General features: G+C 46.2%; 1 protein-coding gene across 6 annotated transcripts in view; it reads left to right on the top strand.

The window, feature by feature from the left end:
- RUFY3 (RUN and FYVE domain containing 3) overlaps positions 1 to 24215 on the top strand; it is a 50900-nt gene extending 26685 nt beyond the window's left edge. For 3 of the 6 annotated variants that reach the window (XM_065634949.1, XM_065634952.1, XM_065634953.1), the window contains exons 2-18: positions 974 to 1147; positions 2487 to 2604; positions 4361 to 4462; positions 5459 to 5582; positions 6301 to 6362; positions 6816 to 6881; positions 6993 to 7062; positions 9083 to 9175; positions 9699 to 9779; positions 10094 to 10261; positions 11015 to 11112; positions 14855 to 14974; positions 16813 to 16915; positions 18765 to 18844; positions 20052 to 20079; positions 20836 to 20910; positions 21871 to 24215. In XM_065634949.1, the coding sequence (XP_065491021.1) occupies positions 974 to 1147; positions 2487 to 2604; positions 4361 to 4462; positions 5459 to 5582; positions 6301 to 6362; positions 6816 to 6881; positions 6993 to 7062; positions 9083 to 9175; positions 9699 to 9779; positions 10094 to 10261; positions 11015 to 11112; positions 14855 to 14974; positions 16813 to 16915; positions 18765 to 18844; positions 20052 to 20079; positions 20836 to 20910; positions 21871 to 22038 (1730 nt within the window). In that variant the 3' untranslated portion in view covers positions 22039 to 24215. Of the gene's footprint in view, positions 1 to 973; positions 1148 to 2486; positions 2605 to 4360; positions 4463 to 5458; positions 5583 to 6300; positions 6363 to 6815; positions 6882 to 6992; positions 7063 to 9082; positions 9176 to 9698; positions 9780 to 10093; positions 10262 to 11014; positions 11113 to 12177; positions 13678 to 14854; positions 14975 to 16812; positions 16916 to 18764; positions 18845 to 20051; positions 20080 to 20835; positions 20911 to 21870 lie in introns of those variants that run through there. The other 3 variants (XM_065634954.1, XM_065634955.1, XM_065634950.1) reach the window with 2 other exon arrangements.
- The last annotated feature ends 60 nt before the right edge of the window (positions 24216 to 24275 follow it).

Below are 24275 nucleotides of genomic sequence, written 5' to 3'. Positions count from 1 at the left end.
ACTTGCCACTGGTGCAACGTCATTTCAGTAGCAAGATTTTTCCCCCTCACTGTGTTATTTCGTGGCCTGAAGCTTAAGCACACTTTGTGGATGTAGGGCAATTTTTCTCTAGTTATGGGACAGTACTGCTGTAAATGAGGGTTTTTTGCACGTTATACAGGTCAGGGAGGCCTGCAGGCAGGGTGTGCTTTGGAACATGGGTGTCTCTATTTGTTTCTTGCAACAAGAAGATGCTAGCAAGTATAAATATCTGAATACTTATGGTAGAGGAAGAATATAGTCTTGGAAAAGCTGTGTGAGTGTTGGAGATGAGTGAGCTGTCAGAGGAGCTGTGAAGGTCAGCTCCTTACTGTCAGTGGGGAAAAAATCAGCATCAGTGGGGAAAAAAATCAGCATCAGTGGGGAAAACCATCAGCAGTGTTGATAAAATGGGGAGAGAGAGAGGTGGGAATTGGCTGCATGTTATGTCAAAGTGTAAAAAAAAAAAAAAAGGTCACGAGAGGTAAAGACAGAGACACATTGGTGGATTAAGTGTGAGAGGATTCATGGTTATTTGTCGATTGAAGAACAACTCATAAACGGAGAATTCTTACCAGTTTGTAGTGACTGGACGTAGCTGGGGATTTGCCGTGACATTCAGTGCTGAGTTGTCAAGATGTAAAGCACAATATCAATAGCTGTCTTTAAACTTTTCTTTCTTGAAAACTTAAAGCTTTTGTAATTATTTGAAGTATCAAGACACGCTTAGTGTGATATATGGCCTATTCCCGTGTCATTGTGGCTTTGGCCGTAAAACACTAGTCAGCTTTGATTTCTCTCAACAAAAGGCCTGAAGAGAGCGCCTCAGGTCAAACTGTCGCTGCCCCTAAAAACGTCTCCAAAGCTGAGGGGCAAAAAGAGAGGGAGATGGGGTATCTTATTATTTAAAAAATAGCTTCTGTCACTCAACAGTGTTTTTTCTTTTTTTTGATAGATCCTAATTATCTCATGGCTAATGAGCGTATGAACCTGATGAACATGGCGAAACTGAGTATCAAGGGGCTGATTGAATCGGCACTTAACCTGGGCAGGACGCTGGACTCGGACTATGCCCCCCTGCAGCAGTTCTTCGTTGTGATGGAGCATTGCCTTAAACACGGCCTGAAAGGTAACCGTGCGTGAGGGGCCTTCTCGCGGCTGCTCGTCGTAGCGTAGGAGCGGGAAAGAGCAACCCGGTTTTTAAAGTCTAGTTTTGTAACCCACCGTAGACTGAAGAGAGGCTGAGTAGGGTCACTGTTGTGATCACGGTTGACTTGACAGGCCACAGGGAAAAAACGTCCTCTGTCTAAGGTGTGACACTGCAGGTGAGAAGTTCCCGGCTGCTGCAGCTGCCTGCTGGTTTTGAAACGGCTTTTCAGATGGGAGTCGAGTATAACTAAGAGACCGGTGATGAAATGAGCTGCTCAGCAAACTCATGACTCCCTCTTCTCTGCAGTTCCTCATGCTCCAGGGACACACCGGTCCTTCTGCAGGAAGAGGAACCGTAACACAGATCCTTTCTCAATATTTCTGCCAAAGCCGAGGACCTTGGCTTTGTGCGGCTAATGTCTTCTAAGCGACTTCTAAAATGGCAAATAGAGCATATATTGAACTATATCATACGGAGTCACAACTCAAATTGCCAAGTGGTGGACTGCTTTTCTTAATACGCTGCCCTTGTGTGATAGTAGCTTGAGATGAAAAGCAGGTGATTTAAAATTCCCCCTGAGCACCCACATTGTCATCCTGTGGTGCTGCTTTAGCAGCTGTGCTCAGTGTTACACACGGAAGGAGTGACTCCTGTTCTGGTTAAGGTGACATTTTGCAAGGGAGAAGTGCTCGTATTCTTCAGGTTGTTTATCCATGTGCCAGTGTCCCTGCTACTGGTCATAAATTTGAAGGTAACAGAGTTCTCAGTGTTCTCACTGCTGCTGTGGAGTCACAGTAAGAACTATAGAAAAAGAAAATTAATTTCCAGCTTCAGTACCTAGGCATGCCTAGAAAGCTTTTCTGAAGGAGGAAAGGATGCACAGAGAAGCCCCTGGAAGCTGTGGAGCGGGTTCAAAGTGGTGCGGTCCTTTTTCTTGTAATGTGGTGGGCAGTGAGGGAAAAAACCTGTTGTCCACACATCCAGTAGAACTCAGGGATGGCAACAGCACCCTAGCAAATTTTGGCTTCTAGCAGTGAGTTTAAGTTGCTGGTTATCACTGGATGTTGTTGTTTTGGTATATTTGGGACGTTTGAAATGTTTTCTGGTATATGTCTCAAACTCCTGTTGCCTTATTTGAACGATGCCAGTAATTGCCACACTCAGGCATAAAAAAAAATTGTCTTTTGTACTTGCCCAGTTGCAGTCCTAGAAGAATCTTTCTGGAGGTTTTTGTTTACTGCTCATTTACTTCTGACCATGTTTGAGAATGTATTTAGTACGCACAGACCTAATGGGCTCATTTTCTGTCTTTTTCTAGCCAAAAAGACTTTTCTTGGGCAAAATAAGTCATTTTGGGGACCACTAGAACTAGTAGAAAAACTCGTTCCTGAAGCTGCGGAGATTACAGCGAGTGTTAAAGATCTCCCAGGGCTGAAGTAAGTACAGTCTTTTACCGCGCAAGTACATAGTATGTTTTTTATTGTAAGGAGGATCCTGAAGAAGAGAAGGAAGGGCAAACATAACCTTCAGGAATCCATCTGCCACCTTCTGCTGATAGAAATGGATCACTACTCTCTTTTTCTTAATTATCTGTGGAAGTAGAGGATAAGATCTGTTATTTCGGTGTTAGGCACATGGGGTTTTATGGACGACAGCGCATTTATTGCTCGCACTAAGCCAGTGACGATGTGCTTTAGGTACAGGAATAGCCTTTTACTGACTCTTTCTGAAGTCGGACTGAAGAAGGGAGTTGGAAGGAAGGTGATTACAGGTCAAATAATTTTCAGGCTGACAGAGGTAATTTTTCTTCTGAGGAAATGCTGTTAAACTTGTAAAGTTTGTGTAAAAGGGAGGCAGAGTCACAAAACTGGAGAAGACACCAGCTTATGTTAATAGAGGAGGAAAAAACAAACAAAACCCAACAATAACAAAACACAAAACCAAAACCACAACAATTTAAGCATGTATTGCTTTTAAAAATTTTGTAGTAATTTCAGACATTACATTCAGGTTTGTTTAGTCCGTGCTAAAAGGAAACAGTTAAGGTTTCAACATGGAGACTGGAAAAAAGGCACGAAGAAGCTTTTGTATGATTAGCAAGGCTAAGGATTAAATGTTCTTTGCTGAAGGAAGAGATGAATGAGTTCAAGAGCAGTCTCTTTTGGGTTAGTGTTTGGTGATGTACATACTGACAAGTGCTTTTCCTGGAGAGCTGTGCAGGGCTCCAGCTTACAGGACCAGCACGGAGTGCCAGCCGCGCTGGGCCAGAGCTCCTGGTGCCGTCCCCTGTTGTGAAAGAATATCAAAACATGAAAGACATTGAAATAAAGAGCAGTTTTAGAATAAATTTCTAAACCTTAGCCTTGCATTCATACTAACCCTTGGGAAATGTTCTGTCATGTGTTAGTGAGGTCAAGGATGGGGAGCAGTGAAGGTGACTTTCATGGGCAGTTGCTGCTTATACTGTACTGGTTCAGGTTAGAAAACAAAGTGCCCCACATGCCGTCTGGGGTAAGACAGCTGGCTGACTGCTGGAGGTGGAAAAGAAATTTCCTTCTCATCAGAATGCTGCTTGACACGGGGGACTTGCACCTTCCGTTGGAGCATCCGTTCCTGGCCAGCGCGCCAGGGTCGATGAGCCGGGGCTGTGGTGCGGCGTATCAGCTGTTGCGTTTTTAAAGCTGCCTGCTTCACTTTGCCAGGAGAAACGGGGAAGGACTGGGACTATAACCAATTGCATCCCGTGAGTGTGTTAATGAGCAAAATACTTGAAGAGAACAGTACGGATTTTGTGTTTTCAGTTGGCTTAGTGGATTTTCACCTGACGTAACAGCTACCTGAAGGAGTGGTGCTCGGGCATCTGTGCCGAACTGAAGCGTGCACATGTTTTTCTGGCTTGCCTTATGCAAAGCTGATTCTGAATCAGAGGGTGATTTGAGGAAGCAGCTGATCTGTAGCATCCAGCAGGGATAAAGTCAGGAAAATATTTTTAGTATAACAACAAATACATGATTTGTTATGAGAGAAGCAGCGATTGCTGAGAAAAAACTTGTCTGTAACTATAGGCACTTACCTGTTTTCATCAGTATCAGCTCCGTCTTTGAGATGCAGAAACTTTAGAAAGGGATCATTAAAGCTGTTTGTGAATGTGCACTGCAGTGTCTGCAACTGCTTTGTTTCTGGCCTTTGTAGGACACCTGTGGGCAGAGGAAGAGCTTGGCTGCGCCTGGCTCTGATGCAGAAGAAACTTTCGGAATACATGAAAGCCTTGATTAACAGAAAGGATCTTCTCAGGTGAGCACTATACTCTCTTGGATTAGCTCAGGGTCACTTCTGCTCTCTGGTAAGACTTCTATGCTCATTTACACGCAAATGATAAAGTATGTGTGTACTTTTCTTGAGAAATGGTAATAGTCATGAAATGCAGAGCTTCCTCTGAGGGATTCAAAAGTCTTAGTATTCTTTCTTCATTCAGAAGTTATTTCTCCACTTTCATTGTCCCAAGTAGCCATTAGAATAACACAAATTTTGGTTCCCAAGAGATGATTTGGTGAAGTATTTGTACAGAAGTGTTACAGCATTCTCCGTCTGCAAGATCTTGGCCCCGGATTTATTTCTGGCCTTGTCACTTCATTACTACCTGACTTGGAACAAGTCATTTCACTTCTCTGTATCTCTGCCCACCCATAAAATAGCAATCATTTTGTAGTTTATTTGAAAGTCCTTATGTCTGTGTAAAGCAATTCAATAACTATGTTGGTGTTTCCTTACTCAAACAAGTAGATTTTTGTTGGCTGTCCATGCAAATGCACAGCTGACAGGGGTTAGAAAGGAGAACCTGGTATTGTCCACTGCCAAATGTGGTAGCTTGTGTTTGCAGAATGATGTAATATAGCATATATATAGTGCTTGCAGAAGTATACTACTTATGAAACTCTGATATTAAGCCCTAGTCTCAAGTCTCCCCTGTGCTGTTGCATTACTAGAAAATCATGCTTATTTTCTGTCACCTTTCACCAGCTGAGCGATCTGGTCTGCTATTTATTGGGTCTTTGCCCCACCTAAGGACTTAGTGCGCTGAGAGAGGTTTGTTCAGTCAGAGCAGGAGGACATATGTAGTACATAGGGGTATATTTCTGTGTGGACTATGTGCCACCGCCTGGGGTTTTGTTAAGGCTGCGCGTACATTGTATTGTCATATGAAATAGCAGGGGTCTCATGCTAGTTGGCATCATTTCAGTTGACTTGTAACGATGCAACACTTGTCTTCTCTTGCCATGCGTCCTGCAGTGAATTTTATGAGCCTAATGCACTGATGATGGAAGAAGAAGGTGCCATCATTGCTGGCCTCCTGGTGGGTTTGAATGTCATTGACGCAAACTTCTGCATGAAGGGAGAAGACCTGGATTCACAGGTACTGGGCGTTCAGTTAATGTTTTTTTTGACTTGTTTAAATTTGAACAATTTTCCATTGTAGAGGACTTGGATCAACTGAGATGGAAGCTTGTTACTATATATAATGGAAGACTAATACAAGCTTCTTACTGCGATTGTGTTCTGTGGTTAGAATCATAGATTAATTTAGGTTGGAAAAGACCCTTAAGATCATCAAGTCCAACCATCACCTGGCAGGGCTGAGATCAGAGATCCAGGATTTGGTTTTCTCTTAGCTGTGGTCCGCATGCAGGTCACTGTGGAGTGAAATGTCGTAGATGAAAAAGGAGGTGAACGTGGGGAAGATCTTTGCCAAAATGAGAGGATAAATGGACAGAATTGTGAATTCACTCATGCTGTGCGATGAGATCATTGTAGCTGCTAAACACGAGAAAATGAGCCTGTATGCACTTAAATTCCAGCTTGCAAAAGGAGTGTATGTACAGTCACGATGACAGGGATGTTTTGTCCTTATGTCCTAGGACCTGCATGCCAACTTGCTGCTTATCCTAGTATATATTTGCTTGAAATAAGCCAAGTTTTCATTAACTTTGGACAGATTGCTGGTATAATGAATCATTGCTATAATACAGTGTGTACTGATGTTTTAACTGAATTACTCTAAATTTTGATGGCTAAGGACAGTGTTTAGTCTCAGGAAAAGTGTTTAATGTAAAATGAAAGTTTTTGTTTTCTAGGTTGGAGTTATTGATTTCTCAATGTATTTGAAAGATGGGAACAGCACGAAAGGCAGTGAAGGGTAAGCGCAGGCACAGCTGTCCTGCTTCTCATCTTCTGTCACCTGTATTTGAGTATTTCAGGTTGCCCTGCGAGCTGTTACATTTTTCATCAAAAAGCTATTTAGAATGAAATTCAGTGAGATTACTCTTCTTGACTATAAATGTAATGCAAAACCAAGGTTTTTTTTTCTTTGAAATACCATTGTACTCATAGAAATGTTGTCTGCCTGAATCTTCCTGTTCCACGTGTTACAAAACACTGGAACGCCATCCGGTTGAATGTAGTAGTTGCATGTTCGGAGGAGTCAGAGGGCATGATGATAAAGGCGCGGGCTGCGCTCGGCTCTGCGGTTCGGTACGTGCCGCGCAGGGCTGGTGGGACCCGCGGCACCGGGTGCCCCGCCGGCGCGTGGCTGCGCCCCGCGGCACTGAGCGGCTGCCGCACACCGAGCTGAACCGTGACTGTTTTCCAGCGATGGTCAGATAACTGCTATTTTGGACCAGAAGAACTACGTAGAAGAACTGAATAGACACTTAAGGTAAGACATGATGTATTTTTTCTTGATTATATAGTATAGCAGAAGAGAAAACAGGCTGTTAAAAGAGAAGGAATTACTGATTGGTTTGTTTGTTTGTTTTTTCTTGAACAGTGCTACAGTAAACAACCTACAGGCCAAGGTGGATGCCCTAGAAAAATCCAACACTAAACTGACCGAGGAGGTAAGTGTGATAGAAAATCATCTAATGTTTTGGCCTTTTGGAATGGGGGATTAAAAAGCTAAGGGAGGAGGTCATTCCAGAATTCTGGTGTACATAGTGATGACTGACTAATGAAGGAACTGGAATAACTGAACTGCCAAGGAATTACACGGGGTGTTGCTACTAAGCACGAGGTGGAAAAACAACCAAATGTTTATGTTAAAAACCAAAAGCAGATGAATGCACTCAATCCTGTTGGAATCTTCACGTTTTCCCATTTTTTGGAAAATGTCGAAGAATAAATTGAATGGTGGATGTGGTTTTGAATGCAGTGCGGCTGATGTAGGTTGAGACATCCAGATGTGACACAGAAATTTGTACATGTCTGTTTATTAAGACAGGTGCAGAAGTTTACAGTGTAAAGATAATAATTGAAGTGTTTCAGTAACTTTTCCTCTAGCCTGTCACAATTTGCAAGAAAGAAAGGAAAAAACTATCCTTATAGACAAAACTTTATTCAGTTGGAGCACGAAAAATGGTTGGTACGTGAGTCATAGGTGTAACTAGTGTTTTAAAACTGGTCTCACAGTTCATCAGTAATGGCATCAATGTAATAAAATCTTTTTAGGTCAGTAGCCTGGGTGACAGTAGGTCTCATCCTAATGGTTTTATGCTATCACTGTACCCGTGTCACTTAGCAGAAGGATTCGGACTGGGATATCTCAGTGTTCTTGCAGCGAAATATGAAACAGAAACTCTCTTTTCCTTGTTCACCCTCATTAAAGGAGGTCTGTGTGTCTGGTTACTGGACATTAACGCCTGTATTCCAAATCATGAGAAGCTATAGCAGTGGAAGTTAGTGTATCCACTCTCGCAATTGAGGATTAAGACATGGGTTTTGCATTTTATTTATTTGTTTTTAAAAGGTGGTCTACAGTAGAGGCTCCCTTTGCCAGTGCTATGATAAATGGTTAATGATTTATTACCTGCAGAATGAGTGCTATGTCCATTAGGCGTGGTACCCATGAGATTAATGGCAAATGTTGGCTGAAGTATTTATTGATTTTTTTTTTTTTTAATAATTTACTTGCTTGTGTCTTAGTGAAATCTGCATACTGTTTAGAGTAAGAATTTAAGCGACACCGGAACACACCGTGCCAACCAGCACTACTTGCAGGGTGTAGTTAATGAACTGCATCACTTGTCACATCAGTTTATGTATTTGACTTGAGCTGTACCAAAGACTTGCACTTTTGTCAGATAATTTCTACTTGGGTTTGTCACTTAATGACATTGGTCTCTTGGGATGTCACTGAGCTTTTCTTGTGTGCAAGGCTTATGTGAGTTCTGATTGACAAAGCCGGGAGGAGTTTTCTGAGGTTATTGTGGCCTCTGACCGTGTGCTCACAGCAGTGTGTCAGTCTGTGGCCATGTCTTTGTGTGGAGCTCCTCTGGGGCAGATGTCCTGTCTCACAAGGGTGGTGTGTGCTGCCGTTCTGCCTTTTCCAGCCTGATCTTCCTCCTCCTCTGAGGCTGTCCTAATGCTCCTCCTGCCCAAATGCTGGAGCATCCTCTGTCTCGGGCGCTCTACCTAGCACTGCACCCAAACTGCTGAAGCTTTAGAAACCCCATACAAGTATTTATTCTCTGGTAACTTATTTCCATTGCTAGAAGTCAACTTAGCTGTCACATACTCTTGGGTTTTTCCTTTTTGCTGTCATCGGCAAGGGAAGGGGAATGGAGAGAGGATTTCTGTTGTTGACCTGAAGAAGTCAATAACTTTGCTGAAAGGCAGGACCTGAAATAGGTTGGGAAGGCTCTTTTTTAGCCAGTATTGGAAATCCATTACACTGGCACTAACCAATGCTTTTTCAGATCGGCTCTCTCTGTGGTAGAGGCTCAGTTGTCTTCTGCCATGCCAAACATTTTTTTCTCACTTTGAAGGTAAAAAAAAAAAAGAGTCCAGAAAACCTGTCCAGAGAGGAAAAAAAATGGTCAAGCATGTTTTTTATGTGTTCCTGTTGTTCTGTTTGGTTCACAGCTTGCTGTTGCAAACAACAGGATTATTACACTGCAGGAAGAGATGGAACGGGTTAAAGAAGAAAGTTCTTACATCTTGGAGTCCAATCGTAAGGTTGGTGTGTGTGAACAATTACGGTTCCAGCCCAAAGCTGACTGAGAAGCAGCTGTTTCAAAGACACTTGATTTCCTTATGTATCTAACACAAAAACTGCAATAGCTAAGAGTGGCTCCAGGCACATCCTCCGCAGAGGGTGACAGATGGACCCTGTCTGTAGCCGATGAAACCGTGAGCTTGCGGAGCCGAGAGCTCACACGGCGTGTTCACGGCTTGCCGTGCGGAGGTGTCGGAAGGGACGGGAGGAAGGATGAGGTATTCTGAGGGGGTGGCAGAAAAAATTGGAAGTAGCAGTTGTGCTTTTTTTTGGCCTGAAATAGTAGCCTTCTTTGGAAATCAAGGGGCAGCATCTACAAGCTTTTTTTTTTTTTCTGATTTAATGAAAGTTCTAGGAACTCTGACAGACAATCTGGTTTTAGTCTGAGCTTGTTTTCAAGGTGGTGGGAAGAGCAGATAATCAGCAAATGCGAGGGTTAATCGTATATAATGACAAGTTAATTGGATGTCTTCATTAACCTAGGTCACTAAAGACAGAACTGCTGATGGACAAGCCCTGACTGAGGCACGAAAACAATTAAAGGAGGAGACTCAGCTGCGACTGGTGAGTACAATGGGAGCTTGGGCTCGCTACAAATGGCTTTTTCATGTAATGACTCCGTGTCAAATGTGTGGCCAGGGGATTATCGTCATTCCTGCCTGCTTCAGCCAGACAATCCTGTCAGCAGCAGTGTGACTTTTTTGGCCCTATTGATCAGTCCGAGGTCTGTTTCTCCAGCCGGGCAGTGCAGTTGCATGTGTAGGTGTGACATACCCCCATGCACATAAGGATCTTGCCACTGAGCTGTAATTCAGTATAGTCTCTCCTGGGTGGTGAGGAAAGCTGCCCAGTAACGCTGCCCGACCCCTGTGTTTCAGGATGTGGAGAAGGAGCTAGAGGTGCAGATCGGGATGCGGCAGGAGATGGAGTTGGCCATGAAGATGCTGGAGAAAGATGTCTGTGAGAAGCAGGATGCGCTGGTGGCGCTCAGGCAGCAGCTGGATGATCTCAGGGCCCTAAAGCATGAACTGTCTTTTAAGCTGCAGGTAGGGAAATAATTAAATCGAATGCAGTGAATTCCATGTAAAAATGGTAGGTCTTGTTCTTTTTTCCCATGTCTATTTCAAAGGTGCTAGGTGTGGAAGGCATACAGGTTGTATACCATACTTCTGTCTTTCTGCAAGAAAACTGGTACTTGAACAATTGGAACTTGTCGGGCATTAAAGGAAAATGTAGTTGATTCTGAAGAAAGAATCTTGATGATCCAGAAATGTGTATGTTTGACTGGGGAAAGCATCATCTGTTTCATGGGGTGTGGCGTTATTTTTGTGCTATAAAAACTGAGCCACGGTAGCTTCTGTTCCAGTATAATCTAGTGTTTTGATGAACATAGTGTAATGACATACTCTGTGATTGACAAAAGCAGATTCTTGACGACAGCAACACAAAATGCTCAGAAATAAATACTAAAATAAATTCTAGAGCAGGAAAAAGTTGCTTCTGCTCTCTTTGAGCCGATCGTTCTGTGCAAAACAGTGGAATGACATTAGCAAGTACTGCATTAGTATGTATTACACGGAAGCTTCATTGATTATGGAATTGCCCTTCTGTGGGCTATATATGTAGCCTACACCCGTAGGGCAAGATGTTTGTCTTTGCAATATCAACCCAGCATTTGCTTTTTGAGCTCCTCTTGTTGCTTTGGCTTCTGCCCCTTTCATTTCGTGTGCCACATGATTTACCATGGCTTATTTTGGTTTTCGTGCTACTTACAAAAAACACAATGCTACTTTTTCCAGAGTTCAGACATGGGAGTGAAACAGAAGAGCGAATTAAACAGCCGTTTGGAAGAAAAAACAAATCAGATGGCTGCCACCATCAAACAGCTTGAACAAAGGTAAAAAAGAAACTTTTACAATAATAAAGTTGTGTGTTTTGTGGTGATACTGTTCCACTGACCTGAACAGAGCAGAGCTAGGTGAGGAGAGCAATCATGTTGTGAGATGCTGTTAGGAGAAGGGTTTGTGTGCTCAGGAGGGCTTCTGTTGGAAAAGAGTACACTACAGGAAGAGTAATGAACGTAGCAGCTTTGTTTGTTTAGGCCAGCTGCACTTCCCTATGTTACCCAGCCAGTACAAGTCAATTACTGTCTATGATAGCACTGATCAAAAATGATACATGTGAACTTCGACAAGTGCTCGACTGTTAATGACAGTATTCCAGAGGGAGCAGGAAGGACAGGCGTGCAGCAAAGACCAGTCTCAGAGCTGTGCGTTATTCCAGAGCTCTTGGGTACTGTTTTGAAAAAAATACCTCACACTGAGCCATTTTCCTTACGAACGGCCAAATGGTCTGAGCCTTGTACTTTCTGAGGAAGACGATCTTGGGGAAAAAAAAATCCTCATATGAAAGCAAATAGAGGAAGATGAGAGGGCAGCCTGGCTGCTGTGAGAAGCTCACAAAGATAGCTCGTAGGTTTAACATCCATTTGGACTGGGGCGAGCTCCATCCTAATGTTGCTCTTGTGTTACTAACCCTCATGAAGTTAGGAGGGCTCCCAGCAGCGAAGTCGGATGGACTGGAGAAGGAGCAGGTTTCCTTTTTCCCTTTGGTCTGTTCTCAAAACCAGGCCTTGCAGTGGTTTGGCCAAAGGTTCAGGACTTCAGTCCTTTGAATCACCTTGACTGTGGTGCCAGCTCTGAGTAAAACCAGGGGACAGCACAGGTCTCAGCAACGTGTATTGTCTATGACTTATTTAATGAATAAGTCAATGCACTGAACTAACACCATTTTAGGGTTTGTAGTGTGAGTGATTCTTTGTAAAACAGGTCATTCTGTGTGTCGAAAATGTGTGTTTGAAAATGTTTTATGGTATCTATTCAGCTAATTGATTTGCTCTTTTTCTCTTGCTGTTCTTATTTTTCCATTTCCTCATCATCCTCATTCTGACTTACTTATACAGTGAAAAGGATTTGGTGAAACAGGCAAAAACCTTAAACAGTGCAGCAAACAAACTGATCCAGAAGCATCATTAGACATTTTTATGTCTGGTCACCTCACAGCTCTGACATCAGAACTCATTTATGAGGGGAGAACTTGAGAATTGCTAAAAGCAACCATTAAAATGTTAATTGTCACCTAAAGTTGATTTGGAATTTGCCGAATTTTTAAAATCAGTGGGTTTTTCTTCAGAGATTTAGTCGGGTATAAAAATCCCTAACTTTGCCATTTAAACTGTGTTAAATACCGATGAGTTGGCCAATAAACACGCCAGAACAGCATAAGGAAAGGGAGCTAGTGGCTCTGTACATCGCGGCGCGGCGATGCCGCCTGCAGCAGCACACATCTTCAGCGTTTGCGGGTACTCGGTGCGGTGGCCAAGCCGATCGTATCGTGTTGGCCCAGCTCTGGAAAGTCAACTAGTTTTCTGTGTTTACCCTTTTTGTGAAGTAGGTGAAAAACATACGTCCCTGGAAGTTGTTGAAAGTAGTTGTGTGCGTACCCAAGCCGTTCCCCGCCGCGGGCTCGGCCCCGGCTCGGCAGCTCGTCACCGTCCAGACCAGCCCGCTCGTGACCGGGACTGCTTGCTACGGTTTGCCTTAGTGACCGGGGTGGGACTTACCCTTGTTCCTTTAAGCCTCATGTGTCCAGAATTAGTAGCTAGGTGTCTTAGATAGCGTGGTACGTTCAGTGGAAACCTCCCGACCTTTGCATTGCCTTCTACCTCTGCCACGAACCCCTCTAGGCGTACGGTGCGGTTCTTCTGGACAGAAGGAAGCTGAGGAGAGCTCTCTTGGGAGGTCTCTCCTCTTCCTAGAAAGGCAAGTTAAATGTTTTCCGAAAAATAATCTGATCTTTATACTCTAGTGTTTAAAAGAAAGAAAAAAAAATAAAAGAAGAAAGGAACAAAGTGCGCAGCGGTGGGGAGCGGAAATGGTAATTTGGTACTTGACCATTTCTTGTCTCAGTTGTTAGTGGTTTAAAAGGAAGAGTTGCCTTTTGCTATTACTTTTTTAATTTGCTTGTTTCTGTTGCTCAATGCAAATGGAATTTGCTAATGGAAGAACAGTAAAGCTTGGAAACAGCTCTGCATAGGAAAAGTCATCACCAATTTAGCACCCCAGTGCAAACTTTATGTAACTGTAGCTTGGACTATTGTAAACTAATACGCTCTTCCCTGTGGCCACAGAAATTCACCGTGCTGGCCAGTTACAGGCTTCAGTTTGTAAGGCATCCTAGAGATTATTTTTATTCTTCTGAGAAAACCAGGTTTTGGGGAGTTTCCATGTTGACCGAGGGACTTTTTGCCCTGGTGAGATGCCTGTAAAAATTCTCTGGTGCCAGTTCCCCCTTCGTCATGTGGGGTAGTGCTCCTCGGGGCAGCGAGGCACAAACGGGGGAAGACTACCTGTTGTTTTCCCGCGGGCGCGTTTGGCAGCCCGTGAGGCTGGGCCCCGGCCTCGCGTTTGGCAGCCCGTGAGGCTGGGCCCTGGCCTCGCGTTTGGCAGCCCGTGAGGCTGGGCCCCGGCCTCGCGTTTGGCAGCCCGCGAGGCTGGGCCCCGGCCTCGCGTTTGGCAGCCCGCGAGGCTGGGCCCCGGCCTCGCGTTTGGCAGCCCGTGAGGCTGGGCCCTGGCCTCGCGTTTGGCAGCCCGCGAGGCTGGGCCCCGGCCTCCCGCCCACGCGCGGGCGCGTTTGGCAGCCCGCGAGGCTGGGCCCCGGCCTTGCGTTTGGCAGCCCGCGAGGCTGGGCCCCGGCCTTGCGTTTGGCAGCCCGCGAGGCTGGGCCCCGGCCTTGCGTTTGGCAGCCCGCGAGGCTGGGCCCCGGCCTCCCGCCCACGCGCGTCCCTCGCTTGGCTTGTTCCCTGGGCTGCCGCACACAAGCGGACTTGAGACCCAGTTTAAATCTCCACACAGTGCCCAGCTTGAAACTAGAAACTTAACCTTCAGTAACCTTTAACTAGAAATGCGTTTTAACTACCTGGAGAGAAAAAAAGAAATAAAAAGGTGGAAGCTTTCATCGAGGTATCCAAATAGCAGGTTAGAGCAGTTAACTCCCCTGGCCCTCCCCAGATTTCTCCTGTAGAAATAGGGGTTAGGCTGGTTTGGTTTGTTTGCTGTCACAGTAACGCTAAAATAAGACAGAATTAAGGATCTGGCAAATTGTGATGCCAGGCCCAAAGCAGAAATGCTCTGGCGCAGCGATGCCGGGTGCCTGAGCAAAGTGAGGCTGCGGGAGAGACCAGGAAAATGCACCAATTCTCAGTCTAGTAGCTAACCTATGTTGCAAGTTCCAGTTACATGTGTAAAGCAGAAATGTAACGTACATTAAAATCCAATTTGACTTAAAATTCTGTGTACGTGAGGTTTGCTTTGAATCTGGATAAAAGTAATGTTTTATGTTTTTCATCTAATGGCTGTAAACTGTAGTAATAGAATAAAAAAATATTGAAAATCTGAGCTTCTGCCTGGTTCACCTGCATTTTGCTTTTCTTTAAAATATTTTCCTCCTTTCCATTGTTTTTACCATTCCTTTTTTTGGCTTTACCTTTTCACTGCGTTTTTTATTTGTTGGTTAAACTCGGTCTTCCTCCCCACCATGGCTTTTGTTTTTTATCACAAGTTCATGTGGCTCAAATCCAGATTGCGACAGGCAGAGAAGGACCGGCAGCTGGCCCAGCAGGACAACCGGCTCTTCAAGCAGGAGTTTGGCGACAAAATCAACAGCCTCCAGCTACAAGTGGAAGAGCTCTCCAGGCAGCGGTGAATAAATCCTTTTCCAATCTATTTTCTGGGCTGTGCCGATTTCCGTCTAGCAGAAAACAGGCAGGGCGATCGCAAAAGGAAGGTCGGGGTTTGGAGTGGAGGGAGACAAGTGTCTTTTTAGATGCCAGGCAGACTTGACTTTGGGGAGGTGAAACGATTTGTGAGATGGCAAATCTTTTAATATGCATGTCTTTAAAGGTACAAGTAGAAAAATCAGATTGGAAGAAAATACAAAAGCACTAAGCGGTCAGCCGAAACCACCAGTGAAAGTACAAATCTTCTGTGGCACTGGAATATCAGAAGCAGGTTGCAGAACATCTCTTGGGTGGAAATGAAACATCAGGATATTTTTCTAAACACGGAAACATCCGAGGAGGCTTTCTGCACTCCTAGGTTTGTTGGGCATCTGTGCGTGATCACCCCTTTTGCCAGCTGAAGCACGGAGATCGCACGAGCTGCAGCGCGTGTTGGGGAAGCCGGCAGAGCCCGGTCTGCCCGAGGCCGTGCCGCAGGCTAGGCTGCGCTTAGGGAACCCGGGTTAGCTGGATGTGCGCTTCAGTGCCAGCGCTGAAGGGTTTAGGAGCAAGGAAGGCAGTCCAGGTTGTCAGTCAAACAGACAGTGCTGTTATTTTTCTTTTTCCAGTTGAAATTGGTGTCAGTTTTGCTGGGAGGCAACCAAAAAGCTGGAAGCCCAATGCAGAGGACTTGGCAAGAGCTGTATCCCATTTTCCCTGCAGTGTCATCACTTTACCAGTACCGGGAAAAGAGAGAAACCCTCTTACCTTAAAATAGAGGAGCATCTCTCCTTCTGCAGGAGAGGTCTTCTGTTTGTAGCAAGGTCACTGCAGTGAATTGTGTAAAGCATTGATGGATGCTTTTTTTTCTCTCCCTCTTTTTGTCCCCCTTCTCTCCTGACACAGCTTTTTTGTTCCTTCTTTAAAAAGGTTCTAGAGGCCACCACAAAGCCAGCAAATGGCTTTTATCAGAAATTTGTGCAAGGGCCCGGGTGTGCATGGGCAAGCTCAGCGCCATTCTCGGGTGGAAATGGGGAAGGCACCTTCTCTGCAAATGCACCTCGCGCTGAGTCACTTGGACTGAATTAGCATAGCCGCCTGGGAGAAGCATCTGCAAATCAGTATATTTTTGTGTCAGTTGGACTTGTTCTGATTATTTTCTCGCTCAAGCTCAGTCCGGACGGTGTATGAAAGGACTGAGCCTCCCTCCCCGGAGGCTGTGCCGCGTTACGGGTGTTCAGAGCGGCGCGGGTGGCAGGTTGGCTGGTTCCAGGCGTGTTCCCTGGAGAGGAAATGGGGCTGCTGGTGCTGCTGATACACGAGAGTTCCCGTGGCTTGGTGGTCTATGTCAGCATGGGCGAGGATTCATTCCTGGCTCTGTCTCCACCGGCTTTACTCACTTATGTAATTAATGAGGCTATAGTCATAATGAGTGATTTAGAAAAACCTGTTGGAGCAGTATGGGGACTAATGAGGGTGATAATGGGTAATGCTGAAGAAAATGTCTTTTTGAACAGGGCACTGGTCAGCAGTTCTGTAATAGATGAATAGCCAAGTGGTTAGATTTTAAAAGACTTGCAGATTGGGTCAACAGATTTCCCACAAAACTGTGCTGGAATTAGATGAAAAACTTTTAGATTTTCCATCCTGACATACTGTGGCTTAACACAGTGCGAGAAAACTTATTCAGTGGCAGTTTTCAGCTCCTGAATTGGGGTTCAGTTGCTGTAGGGAACGAGAGGATTCAATAGCTCACTAGCTCTCGACGTCGAGTGTTACAGAGCCATGGTCTTTATTCCCAATTCCACCTCGTAATTCTAGGAGCCACCTCGAACTGGAGCTGAAGCGGGAAAGAGACAGATGGTCCCAGTGTCACCAGCGCGTCCAAGAAAACAAACAAGGCGCAAAGGCCTGGCTGAGACCGGTAAGGTGGCTTTTATTTGTCTTGGCTTGTGCTTTTTAAATATGGTTTCATTTTGCTTGTTTACTTTTCCTGAGCTTTATTAGGCAATAAAAATATGTACTGTTAATGTGCCACACTAAAAAGAGCTCTGGAACATTTTTTACGTTTGCTAAAAAGATACTTTAATTATTGGAGCCTCACATAAATATTGCAAGCATAATGCTGGATTGCAGAACACAGGTTTCCTGTTCCAAGCTGGGTACCTGCAAAACCTTGACAGTGACTGCGCTTTTCCTTCGGCAGTTTAATAAAACCCAAGTGTCACACAGGTCAGATGCTGTACATGTTACATCCAAAAGCAAACTTGCTCATTTTATTTTTTGCATCATAATAAGGGAAATTCTCCTGAAAGAGGTAAATAGTAAAACTTGGAAGATCCAATGATCTTCTGTGGGCATAATGCATCACTTAGTGTTCTTTTGATGCTGCGTTAATGAATTCAGTGTTTTTTAAAGCCAAGCGCAGTGTTCATCTCGAGAGAAAAACTCCTAGTCCCCAAGTGAAACTGCCTTTTTAGAAGTAAATTTGCCTTCGAAATTGAAAATCTGCTGTACAGCTTTTTCTGTAAAATGAAATGGCTCTTTTGCTGGGAACTGGTAGTAAAACAGTTGTTTTGGAGAACAAAACATGTAACCATGAGACTGTGAATAGGTGTCGTTTCAGAGTTCTCGTGTGCTGCTGCACTTCAGAGCTGCTTTCACTTGGCTCCCCTGGCCTGCATAATTCAGTTTTTCTTTTTTTTTTTTTAAACCCATATTACACATAATTTCTGTGAAGTTATTTATGCGTCGCGGTTCATTTATCAAAAAGTCCGTAGCAGAACAGCTGTAGTTGAGTAGAAGGAATCGGGAACCGAGTGTGATGCAGTTGGCCAGTAGAAATGAAAACAAGAAACCCGCAAGCGCCGCGGTGGGCGGTCGGACCCGCGGGGCAGCTGGGTGGGCGGTCGGACCCGCGGGGCAGCAGCTGGGTGGGCGGTCGGACCCGCTGGGTGGGCAGTCGGACCCGCGGGGCAGCTGGGTGGGCGGTCAGACCCGCGGGGCAGCTGGGTGGGCAGTCGGACCCGCTGGGTGGGCGGTCGGACCCGCGGGGCAGCTGGGTGGGCCATCGGACCTGCGGGGCAGCAGCTGGGTGGGCAGTCAGACCCGCTGGGTGGGCGGTCGGACCCGTGGGGCAGCAGCTGCCCCGTGCAGGGGACGGTGTGAGCTGCTCTCCGTTACCCGTGGGAGAGCTGCAGCACGGCCCCCGCCACCAACAAATGGGCCGACGTGCAAAAAACCCGTTTCAGAACAGCCTTGTGTTGTGCCACGAGCCGCGCGGGTCGTTCTGCCGCGGCGGGGCTCGCGCTGCCGGCGGCTGTTTGGCACGGTCGTGTCGCGGTGCGGGGTGCTGCGCCTGGCCTGGGACCCGGGTCTTGGCTGCGCCTGCGCGGGATTCGTTCCCTTTCCTGGCTGAGCGGGTTTGTCTCTGGTCCCTTTTTAAAAAGCCTCCTCGGCCCATCTACCTTTTCAACCTCTGCTGTGAAAATAAAAAATAGTGACTGCGAAGTTTCTTGTCCTCTAGTAAAAGGAGAGCATTGGACATGTTTAAGTGCCCATCTCTAAAATGTGACACAACTTCAGGAAAGTGTGTAGAGCGCTCCTGGGGCGGACTGGTGTTTGTATGTGTTCCCGTGTCCAAATACACCCAGAACCAAGGAGGGCAGATCGGCATTCCCTGAATATCCGTGTAAAGTCTCCTTCGCAGTGTGGTGGGGGAAACTGGGATCTTAACGCAGTTCAACTGACCGGTAGATGTTTGCTTTTGGCAGGACGGGAAGCTCAAAATCCACGAAGAAAATGCTAAACCGAAACAGTCGCCAAGAGAGGAAAACAGTGTCCTGCCACACAAGTATGGAGGAAATCTTATTTATGCCTTCTTCTTTCGAAGTCCTTCTCCCCTTCTCTAATTTCTCTGCTGATAGGAAGTTTGGAATAGCGTAACTTTCCTGTCGAAGAAAGATTTTCAACCTCACACCCTTTGTTGAGGTCTCCTGGCTTCATTTTCGTAGCTCAAAGGGAACGAGCAGGTTCTGCTGCTTGCCATCAGCACTTCTGGATCAGAAAAGCACTCTCTCCCATTTACCTTTGAACTTGTTTCTACATAAATCTGCTGTTTACGTAGTTTTCTTAGTTAATGAACCTTCATAAACTGAATCCTGTGGAGAGCTGGACCTTTGGTACTTGTCTCCAGAGAGGATGTCTTTACTGGTGAGGGCAAGGAGAAGGGTTGGTGGATCAGCGGCCTCTAGAGACAAAAAATAGTGGTTTCTGGGCAAAAAGAGAACTTGAAATAGTATTTCAAGAAGATGGTAATGTAAAAATGCAGTTCAGGTAGCGTGTTTCCAAACTGGATATCACCGATACAGAAGAGCTCTGTGAGAGGAGGACGTGGCTCGGAGATGGTGACAGCCTGGCTGCAGTCCCTGAACATCAGTGAGAAAACGCAGCGTCGGGCAGCGTGCTGAGTGCGATACAGGCTTCATCCGAAGAGCATTGTCTTAAAATAGCATAAGCTCAATTAAAATCTGCTTTAGCAGATATTGAAAACCTTGTAGGCCTTAGGTGCTTTTTAGCCCTGGTTCACCTTGACCGTTCAAGCCACGTGAGTGCCAGCCTGCCAGTTTATCTGCAAGGCTTTGTAACGTGCTGTTACTGTTGCCTGCTCACAGAAATTGTAGGGGCTCAAACATTTTGCAGTAATACGTTTAGAGCTAGTCTTAAACTGTTTGTACCCTCTAAACAGTCTTTAATGTGTCCATGCTCCATTTTCTATGCTCTTCAGAAGGCATTTTACAAGTTCCCACGTACGCAGGGGCGCAGCCTGCCCAAGCAGCACCGCTCCGTGCCGCCTCTCCCGGCTGCCTGACCCGGCTTACGGACGCCTCATCTCTCGGGAGCAGACTGGGCAGCCTGGCTTTAAAGAAACAAACCCCAAAATCTGTATGGGTAGGATTTGAAAACCAGGATGAGGGAATTTGCTGATACTCCAGATGTTTTTCTTAAACATAGCGGTGACTGAAGCGCCAGCTCGAAGTGACGGTGTTCTTCTCTTGTAGGTTACCGAGCAGCACGCAGGAAGAGCAGGTTGGTGATTTCTTCTCTTGCTTTGAAATGCTGAAGGGCAGGGTACTGAGGGAGCTGTGGGGTGGCTGCAGCACCTTCCTTGGCCCAAGTTCCCTCAAGTTTGTGCTTTGGGTTTTGCGTTTGAGGGGATTTGTCTGCAGAGTCCGTAGCAGCAATCGTTCCTTAGAGGAAGAGAGGAGCTTATCTTGGTAGAAAGGCTCTTAGTTGGTAGGGCTGCACCTACGTGAGCTCGCTGTTGCCTCCTTAGCACAACTGTGGTGTTCTTTTTTAAACTAATATTAACCCTTTTTATGATTGCTTAGCCCCATGCCTTTCCTGGATTGGTGTCAGTAAAAAGAATAATGAAAGCATAATATAATGTAGCATTTGTGAAAATGGCAGTGTTTAACCTGCTTGGTCTGGGCTGGGGTTTTGCCAGGTGCTGTGTGGGTTAGAGGGAAGGGATATTTTGTTCTGGTTTTTCCGTACATACCAAGCTGACCAGTCTGACCTCTCTGCCCTGGCAAAGCACGGGTAGAGCCGTAGCAACGGGATGCTGCAACACTCCCTATGTGCCCTGTTGCTGGGGATGGCTGCGTCTGTCAGCTCTTTTTTCACACTGAAAAAGGTGTTGAGTTCCTGTGCTGTTGCTGGGCCTGCAGCCTTGAGCTCAGCTGCAAACGGAGCCGCGCGCTCCCGGCTGCTCCCGGCCCAGCACAGAGCTGCAATACAGGTGCCGTGTAGGGCACAATGTCTTGGGGTTTACTTTGGGTTTAGGAACAGCTGTCAGGACCTGGGAACACTGAGATCTGCCAGCTCTGCCGGGAGGAGAGCAGCCACAGCAAAAAAAAGGTAACTCCAAGGGCTTGTGTTGTCATCTCTGCCACGTGGTGGATGTACATTTCCTCTTATTTTCATTTTCAAATAGCACAGATTTGGCACTGGTGACTTGGAACAAAGAAATGAGCCCTTTGCTCAAGTCCACTTTACCCTTAAGGCAAATGTAAGAAACGGAGGTCGCCTGAGGGTTCCTCAGCCTGCTCTGCCTTCAGTGGTTTATTGCTTCGTCCCTTTTTAGCTAGGTGATTTTTTATTTCTGGGATCAAACAGAAGTGAGAATAGGAGAGGTTAACACTTGTTATTTCTGCACTTGAGCCACCTTGCCTCTTTCTCTTATTTTTATTCTTTTTTTGTGGCTTGGCCTCTCCCGTGTTACAGTCTAACTCTAGAGGGATTACAGGAGAGTTACCGAAAGGGTGTTCAGCGGCGGTGCTGCCTTCATCCAGACTTAGTTCTGCATGTGGGAACTCTGTAGGACTTCTAGTCTTTGCCATTCCCGTGTTTACCTTGAGAAAATGCATGAGTTCAAAGCAAGCAAATGACCCAGTTTTACATCCAACATTGATACATTTCCAAATGTATGTGCACATTTAAATACACTTCTCAGGGCAGCCTTGTTCCAGTGTATTTATGTGGCCAGACTCTGTACACATCTCTTGTGACAAAATATAAGGTGTAACTAGCCTGAATGAATGAACATCTGAATGGTTCATTACTGGTAACTCAGACCTGCTTCAGCACAAGCCTTTGCCTGCTCTGCTCTGACCCAAGGAGCTTTGTTAGAGCCTGGTCCTGAGCACAGGAGCAGGCTGCTGGCCTTAGAGGGGACAAGAGTGGGGCTTTAAGCATCTTTCTGTAGCCCGGTAGAGTATTTGCATTGACCGAATGTTAATGAGAGAAAACATAACATTTGTTTTGTGTTGCTTGTGTCTTGAGTGTCTCTAATGTCTCCATCCTCTTCCTGCATTTCAGAACATCTGCAAGAACTGTGGCGGGATCTTCTGCGAAGCCTGTTCGGCGCACGAGCTGCCTCTCCCCTCCAGTATCAACCCCGAGCGTGTCTGCAACCCCTGTCACAAGCAGCTCATGCAGCAGTATTCCAGCAGTCCCTTGCAGGGCTGGCTGCAGACAGCAAAGTAGTTGTAGCTGAGGATGGTTTCTGGAGTTGTTCGGGGCAATGTGCAGACACTCGCCTCTGTTCTTTGGAGGTCAGAGGGGAGGCAGCTTCCTGGTGTTGAGTGTTGTGCAACTAGAACAGAGCAGCCTGAGCCTTCCCCGTACAAAAACCTGCCAGCTCTCAGACCGAGCTAGTGCTGGGGAGCTGCTTTGGGGACCCCGTGTGACGTGGCCCCGAGGTGTGCGCAGCAGCCCCAGCACCGCGAGAGCCGAGCTGTGTCTGTGTGGGTGTCTGTGTGCAAGTGGGGAACGTTCTGTCCCCAGGTGTGTGGCGTGACAGCGTGCTGCTGCTGAGCAAAGGCTCTGGAAGCAAAATGGGAGCATTTTTAATCCTCATGTCTGGCTGCACTTGAAATATCATCCCCCTTTCCCTGTTGCCTTGGACAATCTGGCTCGACTGTGCTGCTCCAGGGCCCAGCGCTGAAGGGCAGGTGAGATGCCAACAAACACTTGAGAGCTTGGTTTCTTTGGCTCAGCTCTCTGGCCTGCTCTGCAAATCAGTATCACAAAATCAAACAAAGCTGTGAAAGTTCTGTATCTCAGGGGCTTGCGGGTGGGTGGTTTTGGGGGTGCACGACGCGAGAGCTGGGGAGCTGCACTGACCTGGCACAGGGGTGCCGTAAGGGGGGGTCCCGGCCCCCGGCCGCAGCTGTGCTTCCCCTCTGCATGTGGCAACCCCAGAAGTGGATTCCCCAGCGTTTAAATAGCAAATCCTCATCACCACACAGGTTTAGGGCCACTTGTATCCACCGCTCCCCCTTGTGCATGTGAAAAGGTCATTTGAATAAACCTGGTATTTCACTTTTTGTTGTTAGATCAAAAGGAAGGCAAGATGCAATCAGAATGTTTTTCACCTCCTTGAAATCTGAATTTGAAACACCATTTAAAGAGGTTTCACAGTTCATGCTACATCACTCTTTGTTGCTGTTACCTCAAGGAATTGTATGTTACTCCAAAAGTGGTGGCAGCTCCCTCATAAAGCACGCGGCACAGCCCTGTCTTGTTTGGTCTGGTTTACACTGGAATCCTACTTCAGTTTTTCAAGACCACAGAATGTTTTGTAGTCCATAGCAAACTGCTGTATTTGTATGTGACAAATGCATTTTGGTTTGTACAAATTTTATTAGGGGTTAGTGGTTTAATTCCTTTGAGGGGATTTTCTGTTCATGAGGCTGGCTGGAACCACACTACAAAGCGTCAGAGCTGTGGGTATGTACGTGGTGGGCGCTAGAGCTTGTACCAGGAATTACTCTCTTCTCGTTGGAGGCCTCGGTGAATTCAGCCACCCGAGTTCTCCAGCTCCTCTTGGTGCCCTTTGGAGCCAGAGCACTTCACTGGGGGTGCAACTTTAAATAGCTTTTCATTTCTGATTTTTTTTTTTTTTCTCTTGTGATAATTACCACCTGCGTTTCCTTGCAGCTGTTCCTTAAGGTAGATTAGGAACTGTAAATAGTCTTGCAATTTGAAAAGCCTAGAATTCAGGTGTGGGCACACTGCTTTCAAGGCCTGAGACAGCAGATACAATACTGAATTTATTGAATTTAATAGTTTTGTGTATGTACCGTACACATATGAGATGGCAAATTCCTGCATCCAAACCCAGAGTGACTCATCCCCCAGGAGAAAGTGTGACCCAAACAATTTCCATGTTGGAGGACTAAACTGGAAACCAGGCACTTAATGTAAATCATTTTAATGTCGGCATGTGCAGCTTTTGCAGCTCCAGAGCTCATTTGTGAGCTGTACCCAGCCCTGGGCTCTGCTGGCAGGAGCGGCCGCTGCTCGGCTTGTCCCAGGTGAGCTGCGACTCATCGGTGTGAAGAGCGGGGCTGCTGCTGGCGGGTCCCTGCACTCACAGATCTGTACCGGGGAGCCCTTTGGGGAGGCACTGGGAACCCTCGCAGTGAAGCTCTGGCTGCTGTGAGGCACAGGGGCATTTAGGAAGGTCAGACTGTGGCTGCCAGCTGTGCCAGCTGTGCCGGCACCAGCCTCTTCCCTGCTGTCCTGGGCTCCGGGGATGTTTCTGCCTGGCAGAACTGGATGTTTCGCCTTGTGATGCTGCAAATGTCCAAGGCTGGTTTGCTCAGGTGCTGCTCGTAATGCTGGAGTGTGGGTTCACACCTGGATGTTTGGTGGGGGGGCGGGATGGAAGGCTTTTTTTTCCCTAATGTTAATTTTGTTCCACACAAAAATAAAAACCT

This window comes from Caloenas nicobarica, chromosome 4 (genome assembly GCF_036013445.1).
Source record: "Caloenas nicobarica isolate bCalNic1 chromosome 4, bCalNic1.hap1, whole genome shotgun sequence".
In the NCBI taxonomy this organism is placed as follows: Eukaryota; Metazoa; Chordata; class Aves; order Columbiformes; family Columbidae; genus Caloenas; species Caloenas nicobarica.
The sequence above is the reverse complement of the archived record's forward strand: the minus strand, read 5'-3'. Positions and strand labels throughout refer to the sequence as shown.